The sequence below is a fragment of the Triticum aestivum genome, chromosome 6D (genome assembly GCF_018294505.1).
Source record: "Triticum aestivum cultivar Chinese Spring chromosome 6D, IWGSC CS RefSeq v2.1, whole genome shotgun sequence".
Classification (NCBI taxonomy): domain Eukaryota; kingdom Viridiplantae; phylum Streptophyta; class Magnoliopsida; order Poales; family Poaceae; genus Triticum; species Triticum aestivum.
Window position 1 is genome coordinate 469,305,438 of NC_057811.1, and position 27,764 is coordinate 469,333,201.

The 27,764-nt window shown below is 47.5% G+C and overlaps 2 protein-coding genes and 1 pseudogene across 2 annotated transcripts; 1 reads left to right on the plus strand and 2 right to left on the minus strand.

Moving 5' to 3' along the window:
* The first annotated feature begins 7,688 nt into the window (after window positions 1-7,688).
* LOC123145970 (heparanase-like protein 3) lies at window positions 7,689-11,912 on the plus strand. Its single transcript, XM_044565516.1, has 9 exons — window positions 7,689-8,168; window positions 9,231-9,267; window positions 9,388-9,571; window positions 9,697-9,845; window positions 10,210-10,437; window positions 10,526-10,715; window positions 10,804-10,929; window positions 11,145-11,244; window positions 11,345-11,912. Exons 1-9 carry the CDS (start codon window positions 7,899-7,901, stop codon window positions 11,702-11,704), a joined length of 1,644 nt encoding a protein of 547 aa, XP_044421451.1. The 5' UTR covers window positions 7,689-7,898; the 3' UTR covers window positions 11,705-11,912.
* Window positions 11,913-15,924: 4,012 nt separating this feature from the next.
* On the minus strand, window positions 15,925-17,189 carry LOC123142060 (BTB/POZ and MATH domain-containing protein 2-like). Its single transcript, XM_044561085.1, has one exon. It carries the CDS (start codon window positions 17,134-17,136, stop codon window positions 16,054-16,056), a length of 1,083 nt encoding a protein of 360 aa, XP_044417020.1. The 5' UTR covers window positions 17,137-17,189; the 3' UTR covers window positions 15,925-16,053.
* Window positions 17,190-20,999: 3,810 nt separating this feature from the next.
* LOC123142724 (uncharacterized) overlaps window positions 21,000-27,764 on the minus strand; it is a 96,267-nt pseudogene continuing 89,502 nt past the window's right edge.

The following is a 27,764-nucleotide window of genomic DNA, read 5'->3' on the forward strand; positions in this document are numbered from 1 at the left end:
GGTCCGACCACTTTGGGTCTATAGTACGCAACTTTTCTCTACATTTCTGCAAGAGGCTATTTCTTGGACTCGAACCTGTGACAAGGCAACAACTTTACCATTGTGCTAAGACTCCCCTTAAGTTCGCTTAATTGCATAGTTAAAAAATCTCAATATTGAGTTGAGCCTGACTAATAAAAACAGGCAAAAAATCAAGATCTATATGTTGTTTGGTTGCATGCATATCCTCTAGCCTGCGTGGGGCGGAACGAAAGGTAGGCTGTTTGATTGCCGGCTTGTTTAGGCGAAAACACAAGCCATGGTGTTTGGTTACACGCAACGCATGTTGTCTGATAATACCCTCGTCGAGGTGGTGAGGTTACCAACATACTAGGCAGGCAGAACAAATCAAAGAAACACAAATAGATAGCATATAAACATAGTTCTAAACCAAATCAAGCAGTCTTTAACATAGTATGACACTTAAACCAAGCAGTTTTTAAGCAAACCAATACGACATAGTCAAAACCAAACTGGAATGCACAACAAATAGCTCTGCTAGACGTTCACGGCGAAGGCGTCGTCGTGCCTCCCACACTTGGTCACCACTTCAATGCCATCGTCATTGAAGACGATGGCCTTCAGGGTGTCGAGAGTGAGCAATTTGGAGGTCACCATGTACCCGATCTTGATCTGGTGGACGCTGGCGAACCCTGATCGAGGGTGAACCTGTCGTTCATCAGCCGGATAGTGACCCTCTGTCGGGCCGCGGTATGACCCGCCCGGAGTTATGACCCGGCTGGGACTTGGTATTTCATTGGTAAACCGCCCGAGGACTGACGATTCACTGATGACCCGGCCGAGCCTGGTGACCCATTGGTAAGCCGGCAGACAGTTGTAAGCCGGCAGACAGTTATAACCCGGCAGACAGAGTCGCCTGGGGTTAATAAGCCCGAGACGTTAAGAAGCCCAAGACATTAAGAAGCCCATGGAGGAAGCCCGTGATAAAAGGTCAGAATAGTTTAAGTCTTAATACGACTAGGTCTCTACATGTAACCCACCCCTTCAACTTATATAAGGAGGGGCAGGGCACCCCAAGAGGGGGGATAATCTCTAAGGCTAGATACAACAAAGGGGAGCCGGCTTATGCGGTGACTCCCACATGAGCATAATGAGACCTAGCCACAAACAGCATGTAGGGTTATTACCCGATGATGTTTCCCGGGGCCCGAAGCTGTCTAAACCCTTCTCTTGTGTGTTAACCTACCTCGCGTCTCTCATCCTGATCAACCCCTCTCAAGCTACTACCTAATTGCGTTGGCCTCACGACTAAGTCCTCACACTAGGACATCTGCCGTGACAATTCCACGACACCCTCCATGCGCATCTGGTGTTCGTCATCAGTTTGAACTCTGTCGGCACGTCCGGGAAGTGCTTCGTGAAGTCTAGGGGTATAGGCAGGCACTCCAGCTTCGGAGCAAGGATCACCTTGCAGAAGTGAGTTGGCCCCCTCCTCATGGTAGTTCTCGTAGTTCTGGCGCTTGCCGATGGGGGGATCCTCCAGCACCACGTCCTCGTTCGTGGGCGGCACCACCTCCATGGGAGGCACAACCTCCTTGCCCTTCTTCATGGTCGTCACCACCTCCTTGCCCTTCTCCATTGATGCCACCACCTCCTTGCCCTTGTTCTTCGTCTCGATCTGCATTATGAACAACACAAAGTTCAAAGGTTGATCGACGTTAAATCCTATCGTCCAAACTCCATATATTTACCTACCCAAACGCTCAGTACTTACCCACACATCGCACTCAATTAACCCTCTCTGTCTCTCAATCGTCTTCCACCTCTCCATAGCCAACTCCAACCCCAACCCCTTCCCCTGGGGCATTGGATGGAGGGCTTTCTTCCTCGGGTGCTCACTTGGTGACCACACCAAGTTCGAGAACACCATGGAAGTATGCTCGAACTTCACCAGCATCGAAGACATGCACAAGGAGGCAGACACTGTGATGAAGAAGGCAATGACGGAGGAATTGAAGACACCGATTCCTGACCTAGTGAAGGGTGCTATGTCAGTGGACATCCTGCATTGGGCCATGAATCAGGCCAGCTCCGGCGATGCTGGACATTGGGCGAGATGGGCCAAGTACAGGGAGTATAGGGCTCCTCAAGACCAGCATGCCGCAACGTTCTGGACTAGGACGTTGGTGGCGCCGGAGGTCATCGCTCTGGAGTCGGGGGAGGAAAAAGAAGGGGTGGAGGTGGTGGTCAGGGCGCCAGAGCCAGGCCAGCGTAGTACGCCAATCGATCTGGCCAACGATGAGGATGACGAGACGATGCATGCTATGGGTCGGCTGGAGGACAACAAGGCCAAGGGTCTCGCCGCTCCAAGCGCCTCCAGAATCGCCGCGACTAGGATTTAAAGCTACTGTGTGAGGTTAACCTCGAACCCCCATTTCCCTTGTACTCAATCCTGATTGGAACCCTAAAATCCATCGCTACTTAGTAGTCATGAAGAAGTTTTGATCAATCCTATGGCTATTTACCCCGATTCCCCATTCCCGTAGAACACGGATGGATTACGCGGACCAAATCTAAACGCAGATTGAATACGAAATAGTAAGCGAGGAGGTGAAAATAGGCTTACCGCCATTGCCGAAGTGCTGCAGGTGATGTTGCTTATCCCGGTGATGGAGGCAGGTGGTCGCCTTGCTGTTCTCTGCTGATCGCCGCCACCGGTGTGAGAGTTGGAGAGGGGAGAGAGAGTGGTGAGGGTAATTATTGCCGACGCTTCGGGAAACAACGCGGCGTTAGAGCGTGACTTCTTGCGTGCAACGGCCTCCGTCCACGTGCATCCCGCGGGCTTGGCTGTGAAAAAACTGCCGATTCAAGTGTTTCTAGCGGCCCTGGCTGAAAGGTGCTTTAATCATCATGCGATGCATGCCAAACAGTGAACACAGATGACCAAACATCCTATTTTCTTTCCGCGCGGATCTATTGGGCCTTGTGCGGGCGCCGATGTGTATGCATGCCTGTATACAGCGAGGCAGGACCCTGGTGACTGACCAATGTAACGCACGTTCTGAAACCGCAATGTGACACAGTCCGTGAAACAGAAGAAAATGACACTGGCCCGGTTCGCCTCACTGTTTTGGTTGGTGGATGAGTCGGTGCATTTTTGTTCTTGCTGACCATGACCGGAACCCGATTCGTTCCTGGACGGCGTGCCGACGATCATGGCAGTGTCTTTTCCCGGCATAGATTACGGTTAAGCCGCAGAGGTTGCAGATACATGCATGCATGCATCCACGCACGCAGCTGGAACCTCTCTGCTCTGCTGCTAGCTTTGTCGTGTCCAGTGTCCATTTTCATGCCGCCATGAGACGAGCTTTCCAGCTCTGCGATCGGCAAAGCCAGCGTCGATCAAACCAAAAGAGCTCCCTCCCTCTCTCCAAAGATACTACACCACTTGCATGTACACACCAAAAAGGAAACTTCCTTGAGTATACGTGGTTTTCCGAAGGTGTCATTTAACTACTGGTACGATCAATCACCGAAGCTTTGCTCTTTTGTGGGTAGAAAGCACCAAAGCCTGTTAGTTTTTGCATATACTACACCTTATTGGTCCAAAAAGCCCGTTCTTTTGCATCCACGGGACGATGCTATTTTTACCCCGGAAAGTGAGAGTGGACCTCCCCTTTCTAGTTTCTAATGTCAGAGCTGGCCATCCAACCGTGTCCACATGCATTTGAAAGCAAAATTTAACAAATGGGGAAAATTCATCACACACGACCGAATTAAGCAAAGTTCGGACATAATTCACATAAAACGTATAATATTTCGTCCGTTTAACTAAAAACTAAAAAAAACTAGGAGGCTAACTTGTACCGGACTTTGATCCGTATGCATAGCCGCCCCGGCCGGCAGCACCGCCGTCACCGTTCATATCGTCGTCGTTTCACCGTGGTAGTACTTCCAACGGCGGAAGGGCATGGGGGCAGCGGAAACCTTGCTTTGCAACCGCCTGACACTCGCAGAGGAGCCACTCCACTTCCTCCTGCACCATGCGGAGGGCCGCCGCGGCCAATGCCGACCCCGGTCGCGGAGCCCTGGCTGCGGTCTTGCCCCTGCAAGCATTGGCTGACGTGTCGCTTAGCAACCTTTCCTCGCCAATCTTGGCGAGCTCCCTGTTTAGGCGGTGGCAGTGTCGCACAACCGTCTCCACGGTGGTAATAGACTGGTCAAGGGCCCAGGCCGCCGCTAGCTGAGGGTCGTTGCAGACACCGGCTGGCGCCTCGTCTGACTCGGCGAGCGTGGATCCTCAGCCGACACGATAACCCGCGATGACGAGGAGTCGCCGCTGCCACGGCCATCGACGTGGTGGAGGACCTGGCCGAGCCAATTGCGTCTCGGCGGCGACCCATGCCCATCGATCCGGGAGTAGCAGCTACAACGGTGACACTGGCTCCTCCTTCACCCCGCACTTGATTTGGACACTACGGTTTTGTGTGTGGGAGGCGGGGGAATCCACTTTAACACGGTGGAGAGGAGACACCGCCTCCTGCTTGCCGCGGTAGCGTGGCGGGGAGTGTGACTCCTTCACGATGGCCCGCGATGCGTGGGTGGTGCCGGACCACGTACTAGAGCGGCCGTTCCATCAGCAACTAGATTTTTTCAAGAAACTCCTCGTCTGTGGCGCGACCTTCTAGAGGAGGAACGGGTACTGCGGCGATACCTGGTCCTCCTCATCGCCGGAGAATATTAGATAATAATCTCCTCCTTGTCGTAGGAGCCTGTGGCCATGGAGCCCAAGGGCCCCGGAGAGCAAGGACGGTGGTGCCATGATCTGGTGGGAGATCCGGAACCATCACCGTCTGCACATGAAGAACCATGACTTCAGCATGGTGTGGACACGGTGCTGTCGCAGGAGCCGGTGGCCGTGGAGCCCAAGGGCCCCGGAGAGCGAGGACGGTGGTGCCATGATCTGGTGGGAGATCTGGAACCATCACCGTCTGCACATGGAGAACCATGACTTCAGCATGGTGTGGACATGATGCTGTCGCCGACGCCAGAGCAGTGAGTCGAAGAGTGGTGCGGTCTGGATGGCGCCGGTGGCGTGCTTAAATAGGTGCGATGGCCAAGCGAAGGGATTGGAAGCCGACTTCAGTGCGACGCAATGGACGGCGTAGGTTTCTCGGTTGGCGCGCCTGCATTGAAGCGGCTGCGCCGCTCGCCCGGTCACGTCGCTCTGACCAGCATTAATGCCGGCATGTCAAGTCCCCTCTGAAGCGGCGCTGACCGGCATAAATGCGCGGCAACCGCTTCATGCGGGAGGGTTTTTGGGTGGGACCGGATCGTTGGATGCATGCGGTCCCAGATGCCCGCATCCCCCCCCCCCCCCCGGTTTGCTTTCGATTTGCGAGAAAACGGACTACCGGGCCGGTCCACGGACGGATGGGTTACCGTGGTGGATGACAAAACACGTCTGGACAACCCGATCTAGGACGAATGCAGACGGTTTAAGGATCAGCGTTGGAGATGCCCTTATACAACTTAAAAGTGTCATAACAGTAACTAATGGAAATTGTTGCTCTGAAGAAGGGATGTCAAAAATTATATCTAGTTTAACATAAATGTATCATTCTGATTATTAGACAATGTAAAGTTTCTACCGGAGAGTTCAAGCTCTTTCAGACCCCTATGTTCAGTACAAAATTAATGAAAAATGACCACCTTGAGAGGTTCTTACATTTGTTTCCCTCTTTACTTCTTCTAGTTGCATATTAAGGTCACCACGAATTACACACCGGAAGTAATTAATACCTAGCATCTAAACCAAACCAATAAAAAACTCATCCTTATATATTGTATACTTAATAAACCTAAAGTCTGTATCTGTACACAATAGAGATTAGAGAAGAGAATTAAAGATTTTGCATATGTTTTTTCTGTTTACTATATTGATTGCTAGTTGTTATTTTGATTGGTATATTAGCTGTCAAAATATGTGGTACTATATACTTTTGGGTTGGTCATATTGGTTGTGGACTTGTATCCAGTTATATACTTGTATTACTTTGTAGTTGTATGCCATAGTACCATATTATTCATGAGATGCTAAAGATATTTACTCTGGCATTATGTTGCACATATTTTTATTATTGATTGGTGTATTTATCGCTAATCATAAGTATTTTATGTCTTTAAAAACTGGGCATCGAACCGGTGAACCGACAGTCCGATCGGTGAACACCTAAACCAAGAGCCACAGTGGTTCAAACACTGGTCCCATTTTAAAACTATGCTTACAAGTGTCTAGATAGTAACTGTTAGAATTGTGTCGAATATTATTGTACAAGGTAGGTTACAGTTGGACTTGGTTTTGGACTGTGTGTAGACAGGGTAGGAGTTGTGTCCTAATAGGACACTTGTATCCTAGGCCTCTCATATATATCGGGGTAGACACACGATGTAACCTATGCCAACATAATACACAGGCACGCGGGGGAGCCGGCGGCGTGCGCCGGCGCCCGGGCGGCCGGGGTGCGGTATTGTGACGGTGTCATGGGAAGGAGCGCCCGTAGTCATGCCCCGGGGATGTAGCCATCGGTGAACCTCGTTAACAAATCTCGGTGTCGTGCTGGTGTGATTGCTTGGTCCTCGGTAGATCGACGGAGCGCCTCGGATTTATTTTAACAGTAACTAATCAAAATGTTGATGCCAAGGAGGGCGAACCAAAATTCTATCATGTTTTAACATAAAGTGGCTCAACTCGATTACTATACCGTGTAAAGTTTCTACCATAGAGTTCAAACTGTTTTAGACCCCAATGGCCAATAATAGAACTAAAGAAAAAGGACCACTTTGAGAGCTTCTTGCATTTATTTTTCTCTTTACCTCTTCTAATAATATTAAGGTCACCACCAATTACACAGGGAAAGTTATTAAAACCTAGCATCTAAACCAAATCAACATGTACATGTCCTTATCCAATGAATGAGCAGCCCCATAAACATTGAACGGGTTCCACACTTCCACTTGAACCCAGTCCTTTTGTCCATAAGAACCATTCTTGTCATAAACCAACTAGCTATGCAGGAGTCAGCTTCAAAAAAATATCCTCCCATAAGCAACCCCCCAGGCACCAACAACAGGTTGCCAATGTCAAAGAAAAATAAATCTTCCACTAATCACATTAAAACATACTTTTTCATTTGTAACAGGCCGCATATGTTCATGTTTTGGTTTCAAAATTTGCGCATACATTCATATATCCATTCTTTGCAATTTATAAAAATGAGTTTTTGGTGGTAAATCCTTTAGGGACCATGTGTGAGAATGAGATGAGCATTTTCCAAAGATCGGCGTTCGTCGTGCGTGTTCCGGTTATCATGGGATCGGCGTTGTATGCGAGCTACCTCATCACCTTGTATCGATCGACCGTGTACTTTTGTTTGGTTGTTGCTTTATTTATAAAACAGAGCAAAATTCAGAGTGAGATGAGCATTTTCCAAAGAAACTGATGAGCATTTTCCAAACAAACCAAATGTAAAAGTACAAAGGGGCATCATCTATTTCCATTGGCCAAAATAATAAATATTGTTGTCCCCTAAATTCCCAGTGACATGGTATGCTTTCTCTCTTCTGCCAACTTGCTCTGCCTCCCTCCCTGACCTCCCTCCTTCCCCATATAAAGATTCCAAGCTTCTCCCACCAAACACACAAAGCCATTAAAGGCGGCCGGCCTTCCCATCTCCCCACCGGAAAACCACCACACCCCGCCGCTCTCCCTCCCCCTCTCTCCATGGCATAAGGCCGCGGCAAGAAGAAGCTAGCTTCTCTCACCTGCAAGAGCGGCATTGCTGCCCGCCCTTTCCTCCGGCCAGCCGGTGTAGTTCTTGGTTCTTTGCTTGCTCGGCATGGCGGCGGGACTGCTGCTGCCGCAGGCGGCCAGGCTCTGCTTCTGCGTCTGGGCCGTGGCCGTCCTCTCGCTCGCCGGCTCCTCGGCCGCCGTGAACGGCACGAGCGCCGGTGCAGCAGGCGCGGTCGGCGAGGCGGTGGTGGTGGACGCGCGGGCCGCCGTGGCGGAGACGGACTCGGCGTTCGTGTGCGCGACATTGGACTGGTGGCCGCCGGAGAAGTGCGACTACGGCACCTGCGCCTGGGGCCGCGCCGGCCTCCTCAACCTGGTAACCCCACGTCACACACCCTCTCTGTTTCTGTCCTCTGTCTCACTCTCAAATTTGTTTATCGAGACGCTTGAAAATCTCTGCAAAATTTTAAAAATTTGTTTGTCTGAGCTCTGCATATGAATTCTTTAGAACGCGGGCATCGTTTCCGAGGATATATGTTTCTGTTTGGTTGTTTTTCGGGTGTCGGCAGCGCCATGGATCTTTTGGGAGGCGCGTTGTGTTGGAATGGATAGGAATTTTGACAGCCTAGGGAGGAGATCACACGGACCCATAATCAATTCTGTCGGACCATTTCCAATTCCGTCCCTGCCAATCATGTGCAGACGCAAAAGCCCACTGCCCACCAACCTTCTTAATAAGAGCACTACTTGCACTCCAAACAGATTGGATTTCAACAAGAAGAATGACAAAATTTCAGAACTCATACCAGTTGTAGCAATAGAATTAATTATTTTTTAGGTAAGTAATTTAGTCACTTTTGGCGCCGTCGCCATTTCCCGGTTTCGGCGGGAAATGAGGCCTTCTGTATTATGGAAAAGAAAAAAGTCTTGAGGTCTTCGTGAAATTGTTGCGTACCGAATATGGTTAAAAACATGTGAAACACTCTATGTAGAGCACGAGCAGTGTTTTTTTTAGGTATTTTCGTTGATTGTTTTTCGTGTGTGTCGGCAACGGTAGGGGTCTTTTGTGAGAGAGAATGGGTAGGAGATTACATGGAGTGTAATTCTCTCGGACCATTTCCGTTTTTGTCCCTCCAATCATGTGCTGATGCAAAAGACTAGTGCCTACTGACCATTAAACTACTGCCACTAACCCTGTGATGTCATCCTTAAAATATGTTTGCATTCCAATCAATAAAACAACCCACAAATTTACTATTTTTATTTGAAAAGAAACAACAAACAACTAAACTCAGTTATTATTTTTGCGCGCATCACCGTTTATCCCGGGTTAATTTGTGTAAAATCCCCTTCAAATTTATCCTGAAACTCCAGGGTTTCCCAAACATGGCAAAATAATCTGACCCCAGCTATGATTGTTTTGTTTACCTCCCTGCAGGACCTGTCCAGCAAGATCCTGCAGAACGCCGTGAAAGGTAAGGCACGCTCATCACCTTTCGCTTTCATGAATGCTGCCATGCTGGTGCCGATCATGGCATCTCTCCATTGAGTGAGCTCCACGGTACCAATCACGGCGATTCTTTTCGTCCCTGCAGCCTTCTCCCCTCTCCGGCTCCGGCTCGGCGGCTCCCTGCAGGACCTGGTGGTCTATGGCACCGGCGACACCGGTGCGCCCTGCTCCCCCTTCACCAAGAACACATCGGCCATGTTCGGGTTCACGCAGGGCTGCCTGCCCATGCACCGGTGGGACGAGCTCAACGCCTTCTTCCAGAAATCTGGGTAATTTTTCATCGTAATCGGTAACCCCAACTCTGTAGCTGTAAAAAAAACACATATAAGGAAATCAAAAACGAAAATGATAATGTGACTTTATTGGCTTATTGTCCTTTTGGTGATGATTGCAGCGCACAGATTGTCTTTGGGCTGAATGCGCTGAATGGCCGGGTCCCAATGCCTGATGGCTCCATGGGAGGGCCATGGGATTACACCAATGCTGCCTCTTTCATCCACTACACCGTCAGCAAGGGATATGATATCTATGGCTGGGAGCTTGGTATGTATGTTGATCAACGTGATCTTTATACAAATATATTGTTCTGAAGTTACTTTACGGCACGAAAGAAATCCTGATAAGTATGATCAAGAGAGATCCTGATATGTTTGAACAAAAGAAATCCCAGACAAGTATGTCGGCGTCGATTAGGTGATGCTGAGCTATCACCACTTATAAAGAGCAAGGGGAAATATCATTAAACGATGCTCTCCTTTGCTTTTTCACGCGTTACTCAATGTACAAAAAGGGACACTTTTAGGAAATACCCTCAACTTGTCTTTCCAAAATGTTGCTTAAAATACAAACTTCCTATGCAGTACCTTTTGTACAGGTGTTTTGGGAATTTACCGTGGTTTCATTGCAGGAAACGAACTCAGTGGCAGTGGAGTTGGGACTCGGGTCGGTGCAGATCAGTATGCCGCGGATGTGATCAACCTGAACCAAGTCGTTGACAAAGCCTACCAAGGATCGAAACCGCTGGTGATCGCGCCGGGAGGCTTCTTCGACGCGGGTTGGTTCACCGAGCTCGTAGCCAAAACAAAGCCGAACCAGATGGATGTGATCACTCACCATATCTACAATTTAGGCCCCGGTATGCTCGCCATGACTCACCGTCCATTCGGCACATGGACTGGAAACATGGAACCTGCATAATGGATATAATTTTTTGGGTGTATCAGGTGTTGACACGCATCTGGTTGAGAAAATTCTCAACCCCTCTTATCTCGATAATATGGTAAGCACGTTCAGCAATCTTCAGGGGATTCTGAAGTCCGCTGGGACATCCACCACCGCGTGGGTCGGCGAAGCTGGAGGGGCTTACAACAGTGGCCACCACCTTGTAACTGATGCATTTGTGTTCAGTTTCTGGTAAGCCAAGAAAATGATGAGCAGTTGAAGTTATCATCTGAATTCTGAAGTACTAGTATTTATCAGCTACAACACGGTGATGTTTCAGGTACCTGGATCAGCTCGGGATGTCCGCAAAGTACGACACAAAGAGTTATTGCAGGCAAACCTTGGTTGGAGGGAATTATGGCCTGCTCAACACAACAACATTTGAACCAAATCCTGATTACTACAGGTAAACTGGCATGCCTGAATTTCTTGAAAATTTGTGCCACAAGAGAGATTATAATGTTTTTATTCGAAGGATAACTTCATAATCGTTACACTTATTAGAATCTGGCACCACATACTTAGTTTCCAAGCTAAGTATTGGCTCCATACATCCTGTGCACTGAAACATGATGCCAAACTTGCCATCTTCATGCAACTTATTCCTGCCTTCCTCTGCAGTGCTCTGCTATGGCATCGCCTCATGGGAACCAAGGTTCTCTCCACGACATTCAACGGCACAAACAAGATCCGTGCTTATACACATTGCGCAAAAGATTCGGTAACGAGCACAGGCGATCCACGCCCCCCTTCCATTTTGGCAACCGGCACTGTATTAACCAACTGACCTGTACTAAATTTTATCTCTCTGAATTTTCCAGCAAGGGATCACCCTACTCCTGATCAACCTCAGTGGCAACAACACAAACCATATCTATGTGACCAGCGAGGGTGCACAAGAGGTCACGCATCCCCACGTCGCAAAGGAGCACACAAGGTCCATTCCCAAGCTCGGCGAAACAGCTGGGCTCACAAGACAGGAATACCACCTCACAGCCAAAGATGGGAACCTGCAGAGCCAACATATGCTGCTCAATGGCAATGTGCTGGCCACTGGTGCCAATGGCGCCATCCCCAAGCTGGAGCCTGTGCAGGTTGAGGGAACAGAGCCCATAACCGTGGCCCCTTACTCCATTGTCTTTGCTCATATTCCAGGCTTTTATGCTCCTGCCTGTAGGTAGATTGTTGATTGGTTTTTGTGGGAAATTATTCCGCTATCGTAGGTTAAGAGGAAGTGCCGGTGGGTGAGAAGCAAAGCATGCTCACCTGCAAATGAAGTAAGCTGTAAGGCTGCAATGTTTGTGATTCATCATTGTTTTCATGAAACGAAATGTCAAAAAAGTTTGTGTGTGCACATGAAAGGAAATGAAAGGGGAAAATTATTTCTAACTTCTGTTCATACCACTGTCATTCTGTTTTTATTGACACTATTATAAACACCGAACACATAGCTCCGTTTTGTTACTAATGCAGCATTTAAGCCGCTTTCAGTATATGATAGGAAAATTAAAACTGTGCAGTAGTAGCTAGATTCTCTCATGCATTTTCTCATATAAAACTGAGTGCAGATCAGGTAAAACCATTGCTATTGACAAAAATTAACCGGCTTCGCTGCTCCCTGAAGATCGACCTGCAGTGTCCCAGGCAGCCCTGGACCACGTGCAGAACATGAAAAGTAAATGTTGAATGTTTTAATTTTCTAAACTGAGACAGCATCCCATGATCCAGATATAAATTCCTTGTATTACAGTTGCCTTTACCAACATAGAACCTCTACTGGTAAACAGAAGAAAAATGTTGTTCCTAGCAGGTACAGTTCACACACATTACTGACAATGTCAGTCCTAGAAGCAAATTGTTTTTTCAAGATTCCCCTGTTCCAAATCACCACATCCTCAAAGGTATGGGTACTGATTGTTATAACATATCATGCAGCATTCATTCGTTTCAACATCTCTTCTTTTTCTTCATTTCCAACTAGTGTAAACCCTGAGATTTCACACACAAGGAGAAGGCAAAAGGGAGAAAATTACAGGACTATCGTAGATGTAATGATCAAGCTATCTGAAAACAGAGTACTTGTTGGTTAACAGGCAGAGTAGATAAGAGACTGTTTTGAAATCTTGAAAAACAGAAAGCACTCTACATGTGCATGGGAAACAATAAAACCAGATAACTAACAGTTCCTAGTGGAGGTTAAATCAGCACAGTTACCTGAAAAATAGTCAGCCATGATAAATTTGCAAGGATGCTTATAACTGAAACAATGGCATACTACTCAGCATCTCCTTAGACAGTTATAGTAGATGAGATCATGTACCACAATAGCCAAAGTGATAGTAATAACACAAGTCAAAAACGTTCAGTGACTTCACTCATTGAGAAACAATGGAGCACCCAATGCTAAAACAAGGGCAATATCCGATGACAAGGACACTTCTGCTTCGGTACACCCCCCTTAAACACAAGGACGGCTCAGATTAGCCGATACCTCTTCATAAGTAAGGGCATGATAGTCATATTTTATAAACTGTTCACCTATGTGCTGATTTTTTTTTTAAAAACACGTATACGCTGTACATGAACGACGTGCACACCCTGCCGCGCTGGGCTGGCCCGTTCAGCCTTTTTTTTTTAAGGAACCGCAAAAAATCACGCGTGCTGCAGGATCCGAACCTAGGTCGTACAGGAATTAGCACAGCCGTACTAACCAACTGGGCAACTAGACATCAAGTGTTATGTATATTTTTTAAGACTTCAAATAGACATTGGCAAAGCGCAAAATTTTCTGTTTGCTATTTTCCTTTTCTTCTTTTGTTTCTTAAATGCGTGAACTTTTTATAATTCGTGATTTCTTTTTCGAAAATGACGACAAAATTTCAAATTCTTGCATTTTTCTTCCAAATCAGTGATTCTTTTTTTCCAAAATTGATCAGTTTTCTTCACAAAATCATGAACTATTTCGCAAATTGGCGGTTTGTTTTTGAATTTGTTGAACTTCTTTATAAAATTGACGAACTTCGTTTCTAAATCAATCATTTTGTTTCAAATTTGTGAATTTTTTTTCCAAATCAATGAACTTTTCTTCAAAATCGATAAACTTATTTTGATTTTTTATGAACTTTTTTCAAAATATAAAAAAGAAATAAAAAAGTAAAGAAAAACAAAATAATATAAAAACCCATGTAAAAACCAGCCTGGTTGAAAAGGAAAACCAGAGTCTATCTTTTTAGCGTTATATTTGACGCACTACAAAAGATTGAAAAAGAAAAACTTAGACCATGATCAACAGAGGTGTTCGAGTAGGCGAGATGGCTCCATCTATGAGCACATCGTTTCCCGACATTCTTGAAATGGCCCGAATTTTTTTTCATGCCTTGTATGACTAATTCTAGGCACCATGCCAAGTTGTTTTGGTTTTCAACAAGTTTTGCTTTTTTCAGAGTTTTCTCGGTCAAAAACGCCCGATAAATGGGCGGACGTGTCACAACTTGCATACGGTGACAGAAATCGTTCAAACCTGGCATGGATGACTACCATGTTCATGCCCACCTGGTTGAAAAGGTTGGGGTCATTTTAAGAATGTCCAAAAGTAAACCATGTTTAATAGAGGATGTTTGAGTTGGCTAGAAGACTCTACCTGAGGGTGCATTGTTTCTCAGCATCCTTCAAATGGACTAATTTTTCCCACCTCCTTCTATGATTAAATCAAGGCACCATGTCAAGCTGTTTAAGTTTTCGATAGTTCTTGCGTTTTTTAGAGTTTTCTCGGTGAAAACTGGCTGATAAATGGCCGGACGTAACACAACATGCATATGGTGTGGGAAATTCATTGAAATCTAACATGGATGCCTACCATGGGCGTGCCCGTCTACTGGAAAAGGTTGGGGTCATTTCATTCATGTCCAAAAATATATCATGTTCAACAGAGGGTGTTCGGGTAAGCGAGAAGGGTCCATTTGAGGGCATGTTTTTGTGGCATCCATTAACTTACCCCAAATATTTCCATGATCTTATATGACCGATTAAACGCAACATGCCAAGTTGTTTTGGTTTTCGACAAATTTGATCTTTTCCGAAGTTCTCTCAGTTAAGAAAGGCAGATAAATGACAGGACGTGTCGCAACTTGCATATTTTGTCAGAAATCGAACCTGGCATGGATCCTTACCACGGGCATGCCCCCCGAAAAAATTCAAAACTAGACCATGTTCAATGGAGGGTGCACCCGGATGGGCATGCCCATGGCAGGCAACCATGCTAGGTTTAACAATTTCTGACATCGTATGCAAGTTGCGACATGTTCTACTATTTTATCGGTCTTCTTTTACTAAAAAAAACTCCAGAAAATGCAGAATTTGTCGAAAACCAAATCAATTTGGCATGGTGCCTTGAATTGCTCATAAAAGGCCATGAAAAAAATTAGGTCCATTTCTTCTTCTTTTTTGCTGGGGAAATTGGGGCCATTACAAAGATATTGAAAAATAACGTGCTCTCAGACAAACCGTTCTGACCTTACCGAATAATGTCCGTTGAACATGGTGATTTTTGGACATCCCTGAAATGACCCCAACTAATAAATACAAAGGGATAAAATAGAAAACAGTAAGTGTTTTTTTAAAAGCATTTATTAAAAAAATATAGAAAAAAGAATATAAAATCATTAGTTTAAAAAGTTAGTTAAAACATGTATTCTGGAATTCCAAATTTGTTACTGATTTTCAAAAATGTTCATGTTTAAATTTTGTTCTTTTATAAAAAAACTGTTCGTGTTTTGACATTCTGAGCAAGTTTGAAATGCATGAACATTTTTTTGAAATTTATGTACAATTTTTAAAAAGAAAACATTAGTATTTTAGAACAAAACAGGGAAATTAGAAACCCTAACGAAAACCGTGCAAAAAAAACATAAACCAAAGAGCGAAGGTGCTGTGTTTTTTAATTGGCGTTATGTCTCTCGAACAAGAAGAAGAAAACAAGGCTAGTTGGCAAATCGGATATTCTAGCCCAGATGGTATGTGCGGCCACACATAGCGTGTGAGGGCTCTAGTTCGAATCCAGCCGAGGACATCCGTTTTTTGATAAAACTAAAAAACTTGAATGGGATGAGCCCATGTGGGAGGGCTGTTGGCCGGGTATTATACGAACCTACAACGTATACATAGAAAAGTGAGTACAATTTGTGAAAAGTTCATACTACCCTTTATACGTTTTGTGAGGGGGGTGTACCGAAGCATTGCTCTGACAAGGATCTGAAACCACGAGCTACCATTTGCCACGAAACCAGAGCATTCTATGCCCTGGGATCAGTGATCACAATGCACTTCCTGGTTATTTAGCACAATTGCAGAGATGCAACAAACTGATAGAAAAGGAGCAAAAATAGGCAATTTTCCCGCATCTCGATCATCAATTAGAGTCTAATAAGTCAGCTACCTGATTACATACACATTTCCGTTCCATTAGTCTAAACAACAATTTATTCACCAATGGCAGAACACTTACGGGCATCCACCATGATCCATCACTCAGCTAAGTAATGCCCAAGGACATGGTGATCACCTCGGCCATGAGTGAAGGGCAGCTCCTGCTCAGATGCTGGAAGCCTTCGGTGGCCACGACCGCCCTCAGGTTCGCCGGCGCCGCGAGAAAATCGAAGCACGCCTTCTTCAGCCCCTCGCAACGGTGCTGCTCGGCCAGCGCCAAGACGATCGCCGCCGAGCCCACGTTTATGCACTCGCAGAGCTTCTCCTCGCATATCAGCTTCAGCCGCCTCATGCCGTACCTGTCCGCCGCGACGAGCAGGTGCTGGCATGTCACGTCTTGGTCCTCCTTGCGCGTCTCCGGCAGCAAGCCGGTGTATGCAAAACGGAGCAGAGCCTTGAACACCTCCGGCTTCATGTCCTCCACCCGCACGATGACGCCCGCGTCGGCATTGCCCTCCTTCATCGGCCGGAAGAGCTCGGCGGCGAAGACCGAGGAGCGGGCCGCGAGCACGCACCGGTGCGCGGCGACGGTCTCGCCGCCGACCTCGAACACCACGTCGGCGCCCTTCTCGGTCTCGAGGAGCCCGGCGAGGTCCCGGCGCAGGTCGCACTGGGGAACGGAGACGAATGCCACCGCCGCGTCCTCCGCGCGGTAGTCGCGGACGACGACGATGTCGCACCGGACGGTGAAGGAGTCGTTCCTGAGATGCTCGGAGCCCTCCAGCTCCTCCCTGGAGACGAACGTGGTGTACACCCATCCCCTCCCGGGGGTGAAGTCGTCCACCGGCGACGACGCCAGCGCCGCCCCCTCCTCCTCCTCCTCCTCCGCCTCGCCGGCGAGGCGGATGTCGTACTGGGCCTTCACCGCCGGCGCCGCCGCGACGTCCTCGTCCTCGTCGAGCATCAGGGAGAGGGACACGTAGTCGGCGACCTCCGCGCGCACGCCGTTGGGGTAGTAGTCGATGCGCCAGCGGTGGCCGCCGATGGCGAAAGGGCGCGACTTGACGCGCTCCCCGGTGGGAACGCCCTTGGTGCGGGAGTAGCCATGGACGGTGAGGAGGTGGTGCCCGCTCGCCGTGTCGGCGAAGATGGCGGACGCGGACCTCCGCGGCTTGCCGCCGGACGGCATTGCCGGCCTGCTCGGCGGATTTGGTCGCCGTTGCTGTGGGTGAGGGTTTTTGCGCTGCGCCGCGGTGAATGGGGAACAGAGGAAGCAGAGCAGGTGGCTTCCCTTCCGTTGTAAGCTTGGACTGGAGCTCACCGGGTCCCCACGTGTCATAGACTGTGAGAAAACCAACATTTTTCGAGTAACCCTCTCTGTGCTGGGTAGGATTGGTCACATTTTTCTATGTGGACTCATCAACCTATTCCGAATCTTCTAGATATAAGTTTGAGGAGTTTAGTTAACATAAAAAACAGAGGAAAATTATAGAAACAGACATTTTTGGTTTCCTTTTGTTTCATTTCTTTGGTACAAAAGTATGGACCAAATAAAATGTGGTACAGAAATTATATTATGTCACTATTAAAGAAAAAATATGAAGTGATTTTACAATCCACGCAGACCTCTTTTTAGAATTCCTATGCGCAGTGTATGAGACTGGAGTTTTTATTGACATAATAAAATCCTAACTATACTCGTATGTGGTTTGACTTTGATTTGACCGTGCTTATCGGGACCGCCTATTTTTCTTATCCATGTAAACCAAGCAAAGTAAATATACATAATTTGGTGTTTTTTATTGATTTGTTTTGCATCTGTGCACTTTTCCCATCCATATGTTTCCAGATTCTTGCAGAGCAAGTAGGGTATGAAAAGCTATATCTTCAAGCTATATTTCCCTGAACATAATAACCCCAAATCTCCCCGCAAAAAAAAAAAAAACCAAGTCAGTATGTGTAAGAATATAAATTATCAGATATACAAGTAAAAAAAAGATACACAAGTCAATATAAAAGGATACACAAGTCATAATAATCCCAAGTCAGAGGTGTGAATCCTGGATTGGAAATGCAGCCTCTTCAGGTGGTAGACTTATCCTTCTCAACTCTTTCGTGCCCCGTATTGTCTATTACTGTATTTCAGTGCTTCTGTTATCTAAACCTTTCATTGAATGATTTGATAAACATAAGCGGCGCTTCTTCTGGCAGGGGGAGTGGGAAAAAAATGATACTATCTTGTCAAATGGTTTCAAGTTTGTAGATTTAAATGCAAAGCTGGCTTTGGGGTTAAAGATTTACTTAAGCAAAACAAATACTAGAAAAATTCAAATGGTTTCAAGTTTGTAGATTTAAATGCAAAGCTGGCTTTGGGGTTAAAGATTTACTTAAGCAAAACAAATACTAGAAAAATTCAAATGGTTTCAAGTGTTTTTTATTGATTTGTTTTGCATCTGCGCACTTTTCCCATCCATATGTTTCCAGATTCTTGCAGAGCAAGTAGGGTATGAAAAGCCGAAAATTCGTTTCTGGTCGTGGGCACAGCTGAGGCCGAAATCTGAGGCGTTGGTCAGTATTGGGATGCACGCGTCTTCTGTATTATCGAGCGCATGCATCGTCCGTATTCACAGGGTATTCGGTGATGGGTCCCGCGCATTAAAGCCCTGCTTAATTACGTGATCGTAGCGGTACAAAATTAGCGTGTATGGATCAGAATTTTTTCTGAGCCTACCCGTCCAGCTCTTTGGCAAGGGCTCACTGCCCCCCAGCAGCTTAAGGCCCTGTTCGGAACTTCCCCACTCCGCGGAGTTGGGGAGCTGGGTTTTGGCAGCTCCGGCAAATTAGGCTAAAGTGTGGTCCGCTCCGGGAGCGGAGTTAAAAGAGTGGATAGAAATCGAACGCAGCCTAAGTAATGGGAACCGTCCCCGTTCAAGCGCCATACGCTGTTTGAATTTTGAACGCATGCGGCGGATACACGTGCTACCGTGGAGGCAGAGGTGTTGACACGGGTAAGAACGCATTGATTGTTCTACCTGCAATCGATATTCAACAAATGACAGCAGGCAAACACCATGCTGGTGATTTATATATATACATTCACGAGCCAGCAGGCAAACACCATCCTGGTGATTTTCATGCATATTCAGCATCACACAGCTTAACTGAAGGACCATTCATGGGCTGTTAACCATGTCAAGATTTTTTTTTCGAAATGTCAGCACAGGTTACACTCGTCGCAAGTTATCAAGCTACAGTGGATGTGAAATTAAGAGTTATCAGTTTAGACATCACAGCGTCATATGAAAAGAAATAGTTTACACCCAGGAGGAACAAGCATGGAAGTTCATCCACAAGCCACACACTAGAAAATCCTCGATTATTCTAATTTTACACACGATATCTAAAGTTATTAAAATGCATTGGTGACAAGCGGCCTCGTGCAGGAGGTGCGACGGTGCCCCGTAACACCACAGTTCTTGCAGGTAACAGGCTTGCGAGTTTGTTTTGGCACATCACCCCTGTCTGGGCAGGTGGTCCTCTTATGCCCTGGGAGTTTACATATACCGAAAAAAACCTTGTTCGTTTACTCAAGCCTTCGTACGGCGCTTTCTCTTTGCTCGAGCATGGCCGCCCAACTCCACGCTTCTTGCTTGGAGCTGTCAGACCAGCAAGGGCATCCTCCCAATTGCCAGATGCAGTCATGTTGTTCTCATTGTCAACCATTTCCACATCAATGTCATGATTGCCTCAGCTGAGCCATTGTTCTTCCTACTTGTTTCAGCAGCTATCTTATCCTCAATTCCTAGTCCATCCCTCTTTTCCGCCAATGGAGATGCCTCTACAATCAAGTCTTTGATCCTCCCCAATACTAGCTCATAGGCAGCGACTGATGAGTCTCCAATCCTCACTAGTTCCATGGTATGCAGGTACGGAGTTGAGTTCCGACATGTAAAAAACTGATTGGCAGCCTGGTCTTTTTAAAAATCAGCAATGTGTTGTGGCAAGATGTCCCTAGCATCTTTTGTCCACCTTTTTAGGATGTGCCGCTTGGGTATCTCATGCATGCCTATATAGGATGTCCCTAGTGAGGTGGTGCCGGATGAAGGAGGCTGTGCTGCTTGCCGGAGTGAGGAGGCGCCGGAGGGAGGAGGCCGCACCGCCCGCGATGCTCGCCGGAGTGAGGAGGCGCCGAAGGGAGGAGGCTGCGCTCCACACCGGCCCGCGCCGCCCGCGCTGCTCGCCGGAGTGAGGACGCGCTGGAGGGATTAGACCGCGCTGCTCACCAGCCCGTGCCGCACCGCCCGCGCTGCTCGCCGGAGAGAGGAGACGCCGGAGGGAGGAGGAGTCAGGGGGAGGAGGCCGCGCCGCGCTGCTCGCCGGAGGGAGGAGTCGTCAGAGGGAGGAGGCCGCGCCGCGCTGCTCGCCGGAGCGAGGAGGCGTCGGAGGGAGGAGGCGCCAGAGGGAGGAGGCGCCAGAGCTCGCCGGCCCGTGCCGTGCCGCCCGCGTCTCTTTCTCTCCTCGCCTGCGCCGCTCGATCTTGCCGCTGTAGTGTGCCCGTAAGAGAGAGAGAGATGGGTACGTGGGAGAGAGAGATCGTGGGATAAGGGAGAGAGATCAGTGGGTTGGGCTGCCCATCGTGGAAGTGCACACTGGGTGGACCAGATCACCCCACGTCATCGATCCGTGGATCGATCCGCGTGGTGTGCTTCTTCTTTGCCGTCTGCGTTTTATATTACAGACGGCAAAGAGCACTCTTTGCCGTCTGTAATAAAAAACGCAGACGGCAAAGATCTTTGCCCTCTGTGTTTTTTCTTACAGACGGCAAAGTGAGCTCTTTGCCGTATGTACTAAATTGCGCAGACGGCAAATATCTTTGCCGTTTGTGTTTTTTTTAGATGGCAAAGTGAGTTATTTGCCGTCTGTATTTTTTTTCGCTGACGACAAAGTATATTTCACCGTTAGTTTTTCTTTGCCGTCTGCAGATGACGGCAAACCCTTTCTTTGTCGTCTGCCCGACGAAAAGCTGACGGCAAAGATGCCCCTGACAGCAAATTAGCTGTTCCCGTAGTGTATGTGCTCCATCACCTACATACATGAACAAGCATAAGTACCATGTGTGATATCAAATATAAGGTAGATAGTATCGTAGCGAGAAATGACCTTCGAACCATGGCAGCAAAGCATTTCCATGTGGGCAAACTGCCCACATTCACCAATCACCCTCATCTGATATGGTTACCTCATATTCAACCTTACTCCACTTCTCTCGTTTTTCGGCGTTGTTGTGCCTTGCGATATATTTATTCTTCTTTTCCACTTCCTCGACTTGGTATGATCCATCTTCGAACAGGTTCTCACCAAATTGTTCAAACATCTTTCTTGTATAAACCTTACTCGCGTGCCTCTCGATAGCAATGTTTGTCCTCATCAAGGCACCACTCTGATTAGCACAAAAGAGAGATAAATTGTCAGTTTTATTCGATATAGACAAATACAAGAGCAACAAATTTAGAACAGCATGTAAATAAATTTGGCTTACAATCCTTGTCCTTTTTTCTCGGTAGCTCTCATCTGATTCGCGATCGAATTGAAGCCTCGTGTACTGGCTGACGAATACATGTATTGGGCTGGCTGGCGGCATGTACATTTTCAGCATAATGTTTGCACACTCGCTGCACTGGGTGCTAGCTGGTCATTTTGGCACAGAACACACCCTTGAAGTATGGCTTTGCCCACTTGTGACGTGGATCGTACAGGTTCATCATGTAATTGTGTGACTCCAAAATGTATTTCTCAACAAGCATACCCCATGCAGTCTCAAATTCGTCCACACTTATCATGTGATTCACCACTTTGTGGAATTCAGCCCTGAACTCGCTCTTGCTAGTGTACAATGCACCAAGGTTTTCTTTTGCTTTCATAAGATGTCATTTGCACCATCTGTGAACAGTCCCAGTCAGCTCGCTCTTGATCGCCACCTCCATGGCCCTTGCTTGGTCTAAATTTCACACAGCAGAAACAACAAAGTCAAATTCATGCTTTGGAAGTGATTGTTCACACCAACGAACAACCCAAAGGGCATGTCAGACAAATTGGTTCTATATGTTGTACCGAATGTGATGACATCACCAAAGAATTTGTACCGTAGCTTGCTGTTCCCACTTGTCCACATAAGATTTTTTATTCTGCTTTCTTCATCGCCTTGGACTCGGTAGGTGAATTCTGGGTCTTTCTGTTGTATCTCTTTGAACACAGCTAGGGTTTTGTTTACATCATCATCGGCCTGGTCTCGGCTTATTCGTCCACATAGATTACGCGGCGATCTCTTTGTGAAAGGCACCCTCTGCGACGAACCGAAGAAGCTGCCAACTATGCTATAAACCTTGTTGAGGTGGATATTGTTCGCCCTAAGCTGCTTCACCAAATCTTTTGTGTACATGTCTATGTGCTTGTGAGATGGCCAATGAACTTTTTCACCGCAAGTCAGAGACAATGAGGGTTGTGGCTTGACCGGTGTTCAGCAATGTATCATCCATTGTCTGTAGCTCTTAACAATTTGATCAACGCAGGGCACTCGCAACGGCAAGACCGGCTATTCTGTTGCTCTGGTTTCCCCTGCAAATTTGTTTTCAAGAATTTCAGTGCAAGAATTATGTAAGAAAATGTGAAAGATAATTTTTTTTAAGGTCTTAAGTGCTGACCGAGCATCGGCACAGACAATCTCCTGCATACATTTTGTGCGCTCGACGTTCAAACGGCTCATGACATATCTTATACCAAATCCAAGCTCCCAAGAATACAAATTATAAAAATCATACGCTTCTCCAAGGGAATCAAAACTCATCCCAATCTTTGGCTTCACTACATTGTCCGACGGTTTATCAGCATATCTCCGTATGGTTTCTTCTAACGAAGTAACTCTATCAGCACAGGGTGTTCTACCTGGAGGGGCACGTCTAACTCTTAACCTAAAATTAAAATTCATAGGGTTTCAGTTGCTTCTAATTATTTACAAGGTGAATTCCCTTCATTGCCGAAAAAACCCTCCCTCTCACGACCGCGTCGCCCCCGCGGGCGCCCGGCCGCGCGGCGCCCTCCTCCTCCTCCAGCCCCCCTCTCCCCTTCCTCCATGCCGCCGTCGCTGGCGCTCGCGGCCGGCCTGGCCCCGGGGACACTGGTGGCGGCGCCCCTGACTTTCCTCTCCCGGTGGCTCTCCGGCGCGGGGCGGAGCTCCACCAGGGGGTGCTCCTAGGCGGCGGCGGCCTGGCTGGTGCCGGGGTTCCTCGACGCGGCATGGGCGGGCGGCGCCGTCGTTGGCGGCGGGGTGGCGCAGCGGCGCTCGGCCCAGATCCGGGCCCTTCGGGCCCCATCTGGGCCTGGGCGGGCCGGCGGCGGGACGGGTCTGCGGTGTGACTCCCGGGAGGTGGGGGAATGGCGATGAACGGTGGGGTGCTGGCGGCGCCGATGCCAGCTTGCTGCAGCGTGGCCGGCGGGGCATAGCGGGCCTGGCCGGGCCAGGGGTGGCCTGGTATGCCCCGCTGCCATGTCCGGATGGCTACCGCGACGGTGCCGGAGGCGCGGGCCTCTCGTACGACGGCGGTGGAGGTGGTTCCCTCCCGCTTGGCCTTGGTGCTGCTGCTCCCGTCGCTTGGATCTTCTCTCCGGTCTTCTTGGCCTCGTGGTGGTGCTCGCAGCGAGACGGGGTTGGTGGCGGCACAACCGTGATGGCGCATGGTGTTGGGCGGTGGTTTGGCTTGTCGACTCCGGTTGGCCGGTGGGGTTTGGCGTGCGGGAGAAATCCTTGCCGGTTCGTCCGGCTCCGATGCGGTGACACCGGCCGGCGGGTGCCACTATCCCTTCTTGGAGGGTGTCGGTAGTAGCTATCCCCCACCTCCCTCCGCGTCCGGGCAGCAGCGTCGTCGGCGTCGCATCCCTTCTTGGAGGTGCTGCTTAGTTCGCGGTAGATTGGAGCCTCGGGCTGTGGTGGTTTGTTTGCGGAGGGCGCACGGCCGCGGGTCTTCAGCGCTTTGTTGAGCTACCGCTGTTGGCATTTATTTCTTCTTCTTTTTCTTTGGGCTTGATGTGCTGCTCGCCCTAGCATTGCGATGTGAACAATGGTGGTTTGCTTTGAATTACAACTAGCAAAATGGCCCGTGCGTTGCAACGGGAGAAAAGAATACCACACGCTCTTAATTTACAAAAAGGTCTATAATCTGAGTACTTGTAGCTACAGCCCACACAAAGATGGTCTTTGTCTACAAAAGCGCAAGTTCAAGATTTTACATGTCTTCTACTTAAACATGGCTTGCATGTCGATTTAATACGCACAAAGAAACGAGCAAAGAAATGGGCAAGTGATCTTCAATTTCGTCTTCAATCCTGATTTTGCTGAGATGTTCATCACAATCCGGATCAGTATCGATATAAAAGAAAGACAGATAATGTATTGTTGATTAAGATTGCACCCTAGATAGTTTTTTAATGGTTAACAAGTTAAATAACATCATTTTCAGATTCTATATATTTTTCTAATCAAATTTCATATATAACATGTTAAATTTGGAGTTACGGTTTAGAAGATATGGATATTTAAAAAAACATTTGATATGTACTACGGGTTTAATGTTAGAAACATCAAGGGGTTTTCGATAAAATAGCATGACGAACTAAGAATACCTATTTCTTTTATTAGTATAGGTATACAAGCGGGGAAAAACCATTTTTCGGTAATTATTTAGAACACCGCCATGTGTGGCAAGTTTTTTCACTGATTGCAGTACATCAAATGGCATCATTTGCTCACAAGCGCTTTTTAGGCTAATCCCAAATATGGTTAACGACGAGAACTAGCGGACATTTTTAGATGACACTGGTATGAATGCCCCTCAAACCTATTTCGTCGTGTACATTGTTTTTTTCCGTACTAATTTGCACAAAAATTAAAACATTGATTCAATTTATACCTTCTTGTCCATCCCGGCGCCTCTGGGTTCACCTTCCCGGTGGACTCGACAGACTGCATCGGCGACTGCTTCCTTTTGCCAGGGGATTTGTTTTGCTCATATGAGTCAACGAGGTGGCCAACCACAGCCGCGCACGAAGGGTCGGCGGGAGCCGGTGCTGAGCGGCGGACATCCATCAACACCAATGGATCTGGCAGCTCAACATCGGTAGTGACCTCTCTCAGGATCCAAGAATGGAACAGAATAACACGATGGTGAATGTACCTGTCGACTGGATCTAGCAGAAATTCCAGCCCGTTGTGCCGTAGTTCTACAGGCGTCGTCGCCATTGTTTCGCCTTCCGCCGGTTAGCTGCGGACGGTGGAGGCAAAGGGGAAAAGTGCTCAACACAGTACATGGGGGACCGTGATATTTTTAGGCTGCCCCACAATTCATCTACCTGCCAGCATTTACTGACCCCTTGACGGCGGGCTTACGTTTCTGATCCTTGGATCAGATTATCGTGACAGACCCGATCCACAGCTCGGCTCGTCAGCATAACGTCCATTTCAGAAAAGGAGACCACCAGCTGGCGTACATCACTGTTCCTCCCCGTATATTGCCAGGCGACGACATTTTCCTCCATCGGTATATGCTGTAATGGACCCACCAGCGCAAATCCCTATAGATGAACCTACGTCCAGGATAACATGTCCAAATGCCACCGCTTCCAAAGGCGAAGCTCTCGTCTTTGGCGACCAGCAAACGAAGGGCTAAAACCTGTAGTTTTGAAGCAAGGGATGAGCGCGAAAGCCGTTGCGCTTCCGTACACGTGCATACGTTTTTTTGCTGGAGCGGACACGGATTTCTCTCTAAAGGCGAAGAAAAAGAAATGGGCGAACACTCGGCCCAGCAGGCGAACATGCCGGCTCCGGCTCCGCGCACCGAAGCTATATTTCAACCTATATTTCCCTGAACATAATAACCCCAAGTCAGGAGTATGTGTGAGAGGGAAGAGACAACGATACACGGGTTCTGAATGTGTCCATATGCCAAACATTGTTGGACGTTGATCAACAAGGAGAGAGGGGATGACGTCTTCACCCCACCATGGCATATCTTGTCACAATCAGCACTCAAGAATTGGATGCTGGACTGGTTTGGGAGGGCATGTGAGGCGGACAAGAGTGTGATGATCATGATACTATATCATATGTGTAACGCCCCGAATCCGATGCGCCGGGTGTCTGCCAGTTATTCGCCGTCCTTGCCATCTCGTATGCTTGCGTGTTGCACTTTGCCATGTCATCATCTGCATTTCTTCTGCATGTTTTTCAAAAACTTGCATCCGTTCGGGTTCCCCCGGTTCTCTCCGTTGTCCGTTCGGAGTCCAGACACACTCGCCGCACCTGTCGCCCCTCTCAGACCTTGTTTCGTGAGTGGGAGAAAAACGTTCTCGGAATGGGTCGAGATTTGCCGCGTGGCCTTGTTATATCACCGGTAGGCCGCCCGTCAAATTTCGTTCCATTTGGAGGTCGTTTGATGCCCCGACGGTTAACCGCGTAGCACGAAAGCCCTTTTGTCTTGCAGCCCAACACCCCTCCAAATCAGCCCACTAACCCAGCTAACACCCCCCCATGCTCTCCGTCGTTGGATCACGATCGTGTGGGCGAAAACCGCACCTCATTTGGACTCTCCTAGCTCCATCTACCTATATACACTAGTAGAAAAAGGGGCTTTTGGCCCGGTTGGTAAGGCCCTTTAGTCCCGGTTTTTGAACAGGGACTAAAGGGTCGTTACTAATGCCTCTCCCCTTTAGTCCCGGTTCTTACACGAACCGGGACTAAAGGCCGTGGCCACGTGGAGCTCCACCTTACACCAACCGGGACTAAAGGAAGTTTTATGATTTTTTTTGAATTTTTTTTAATTATTTTAACCTCTAATCTCTAATCACCACCCCTCATCACTGCTCAATTTATCCTCTAATCTCTAATCACCCCTCATCATTCCAAATCATCTAACTTTCCGGACGGTCACCCATCCTCTCACTACTCCAGCCTGAGCACGCTAAACTTCCGGGTTCTGTTCTCCCTCGTTTCCAAGTCTGCACTTGTTGTTTTCGTGACAATAATAAGTTGTCAATCCTATTAACCCTCAGGAATTTAGCTTGAGCATGAAGTGACACATTTCACTGTTTGAGTTTGAAACTATAGTTTTTAGAAAACAATAATTATTTAGTAACACTAATATTTCTTGAATAATTAGTTTGACCATTGTTTGACCACAGTTTGACCAGATTTGACCAAAATTCAAAAAAACTGAAATAATTATTTAGTAACACTAATATTCTAGAATAATTAGTTTGACCACATTTTTTCCAATTTCTTTTTGAAACTATATTTTTTTCTGTTACTAGTGGCGCACCTAGCAAATGGTGCGCCACTAGTAAGTTTGAAATTTTTTCGATTTTTTTCCACTCTAGATCTTAAAAGCCCCGTAACTTTTTTTCTGTTAGATTTTTGATGATTTTGAAAATGTTTAACGGGGTTCCCCCGGTTAAATTCGGACGTAACTATTCGAGTAGATGATTTTTTATATAAAAAACTTTCTAATCCGAGTTCGTATGCAAAAGTTATGCCCATTTTACAAATTTCAGAGAGATTTTGCAAATAAAGTCGAAATTCATATTTGTAAATTTTCCCAACAACTAGACCACATATCACATGGGAAACTTATTTTATTTTTTTTACATTTCCATCATTTTCTTTTGTTTTGTCTAAAACTGAAAAGGCGGTCCAAGGGGGTTGGTAGAGTTTGAAAATGGGACCTTTAGTACCGGTTCGTGCCATGAACCGGTACTAATGCCTCAAAGCCC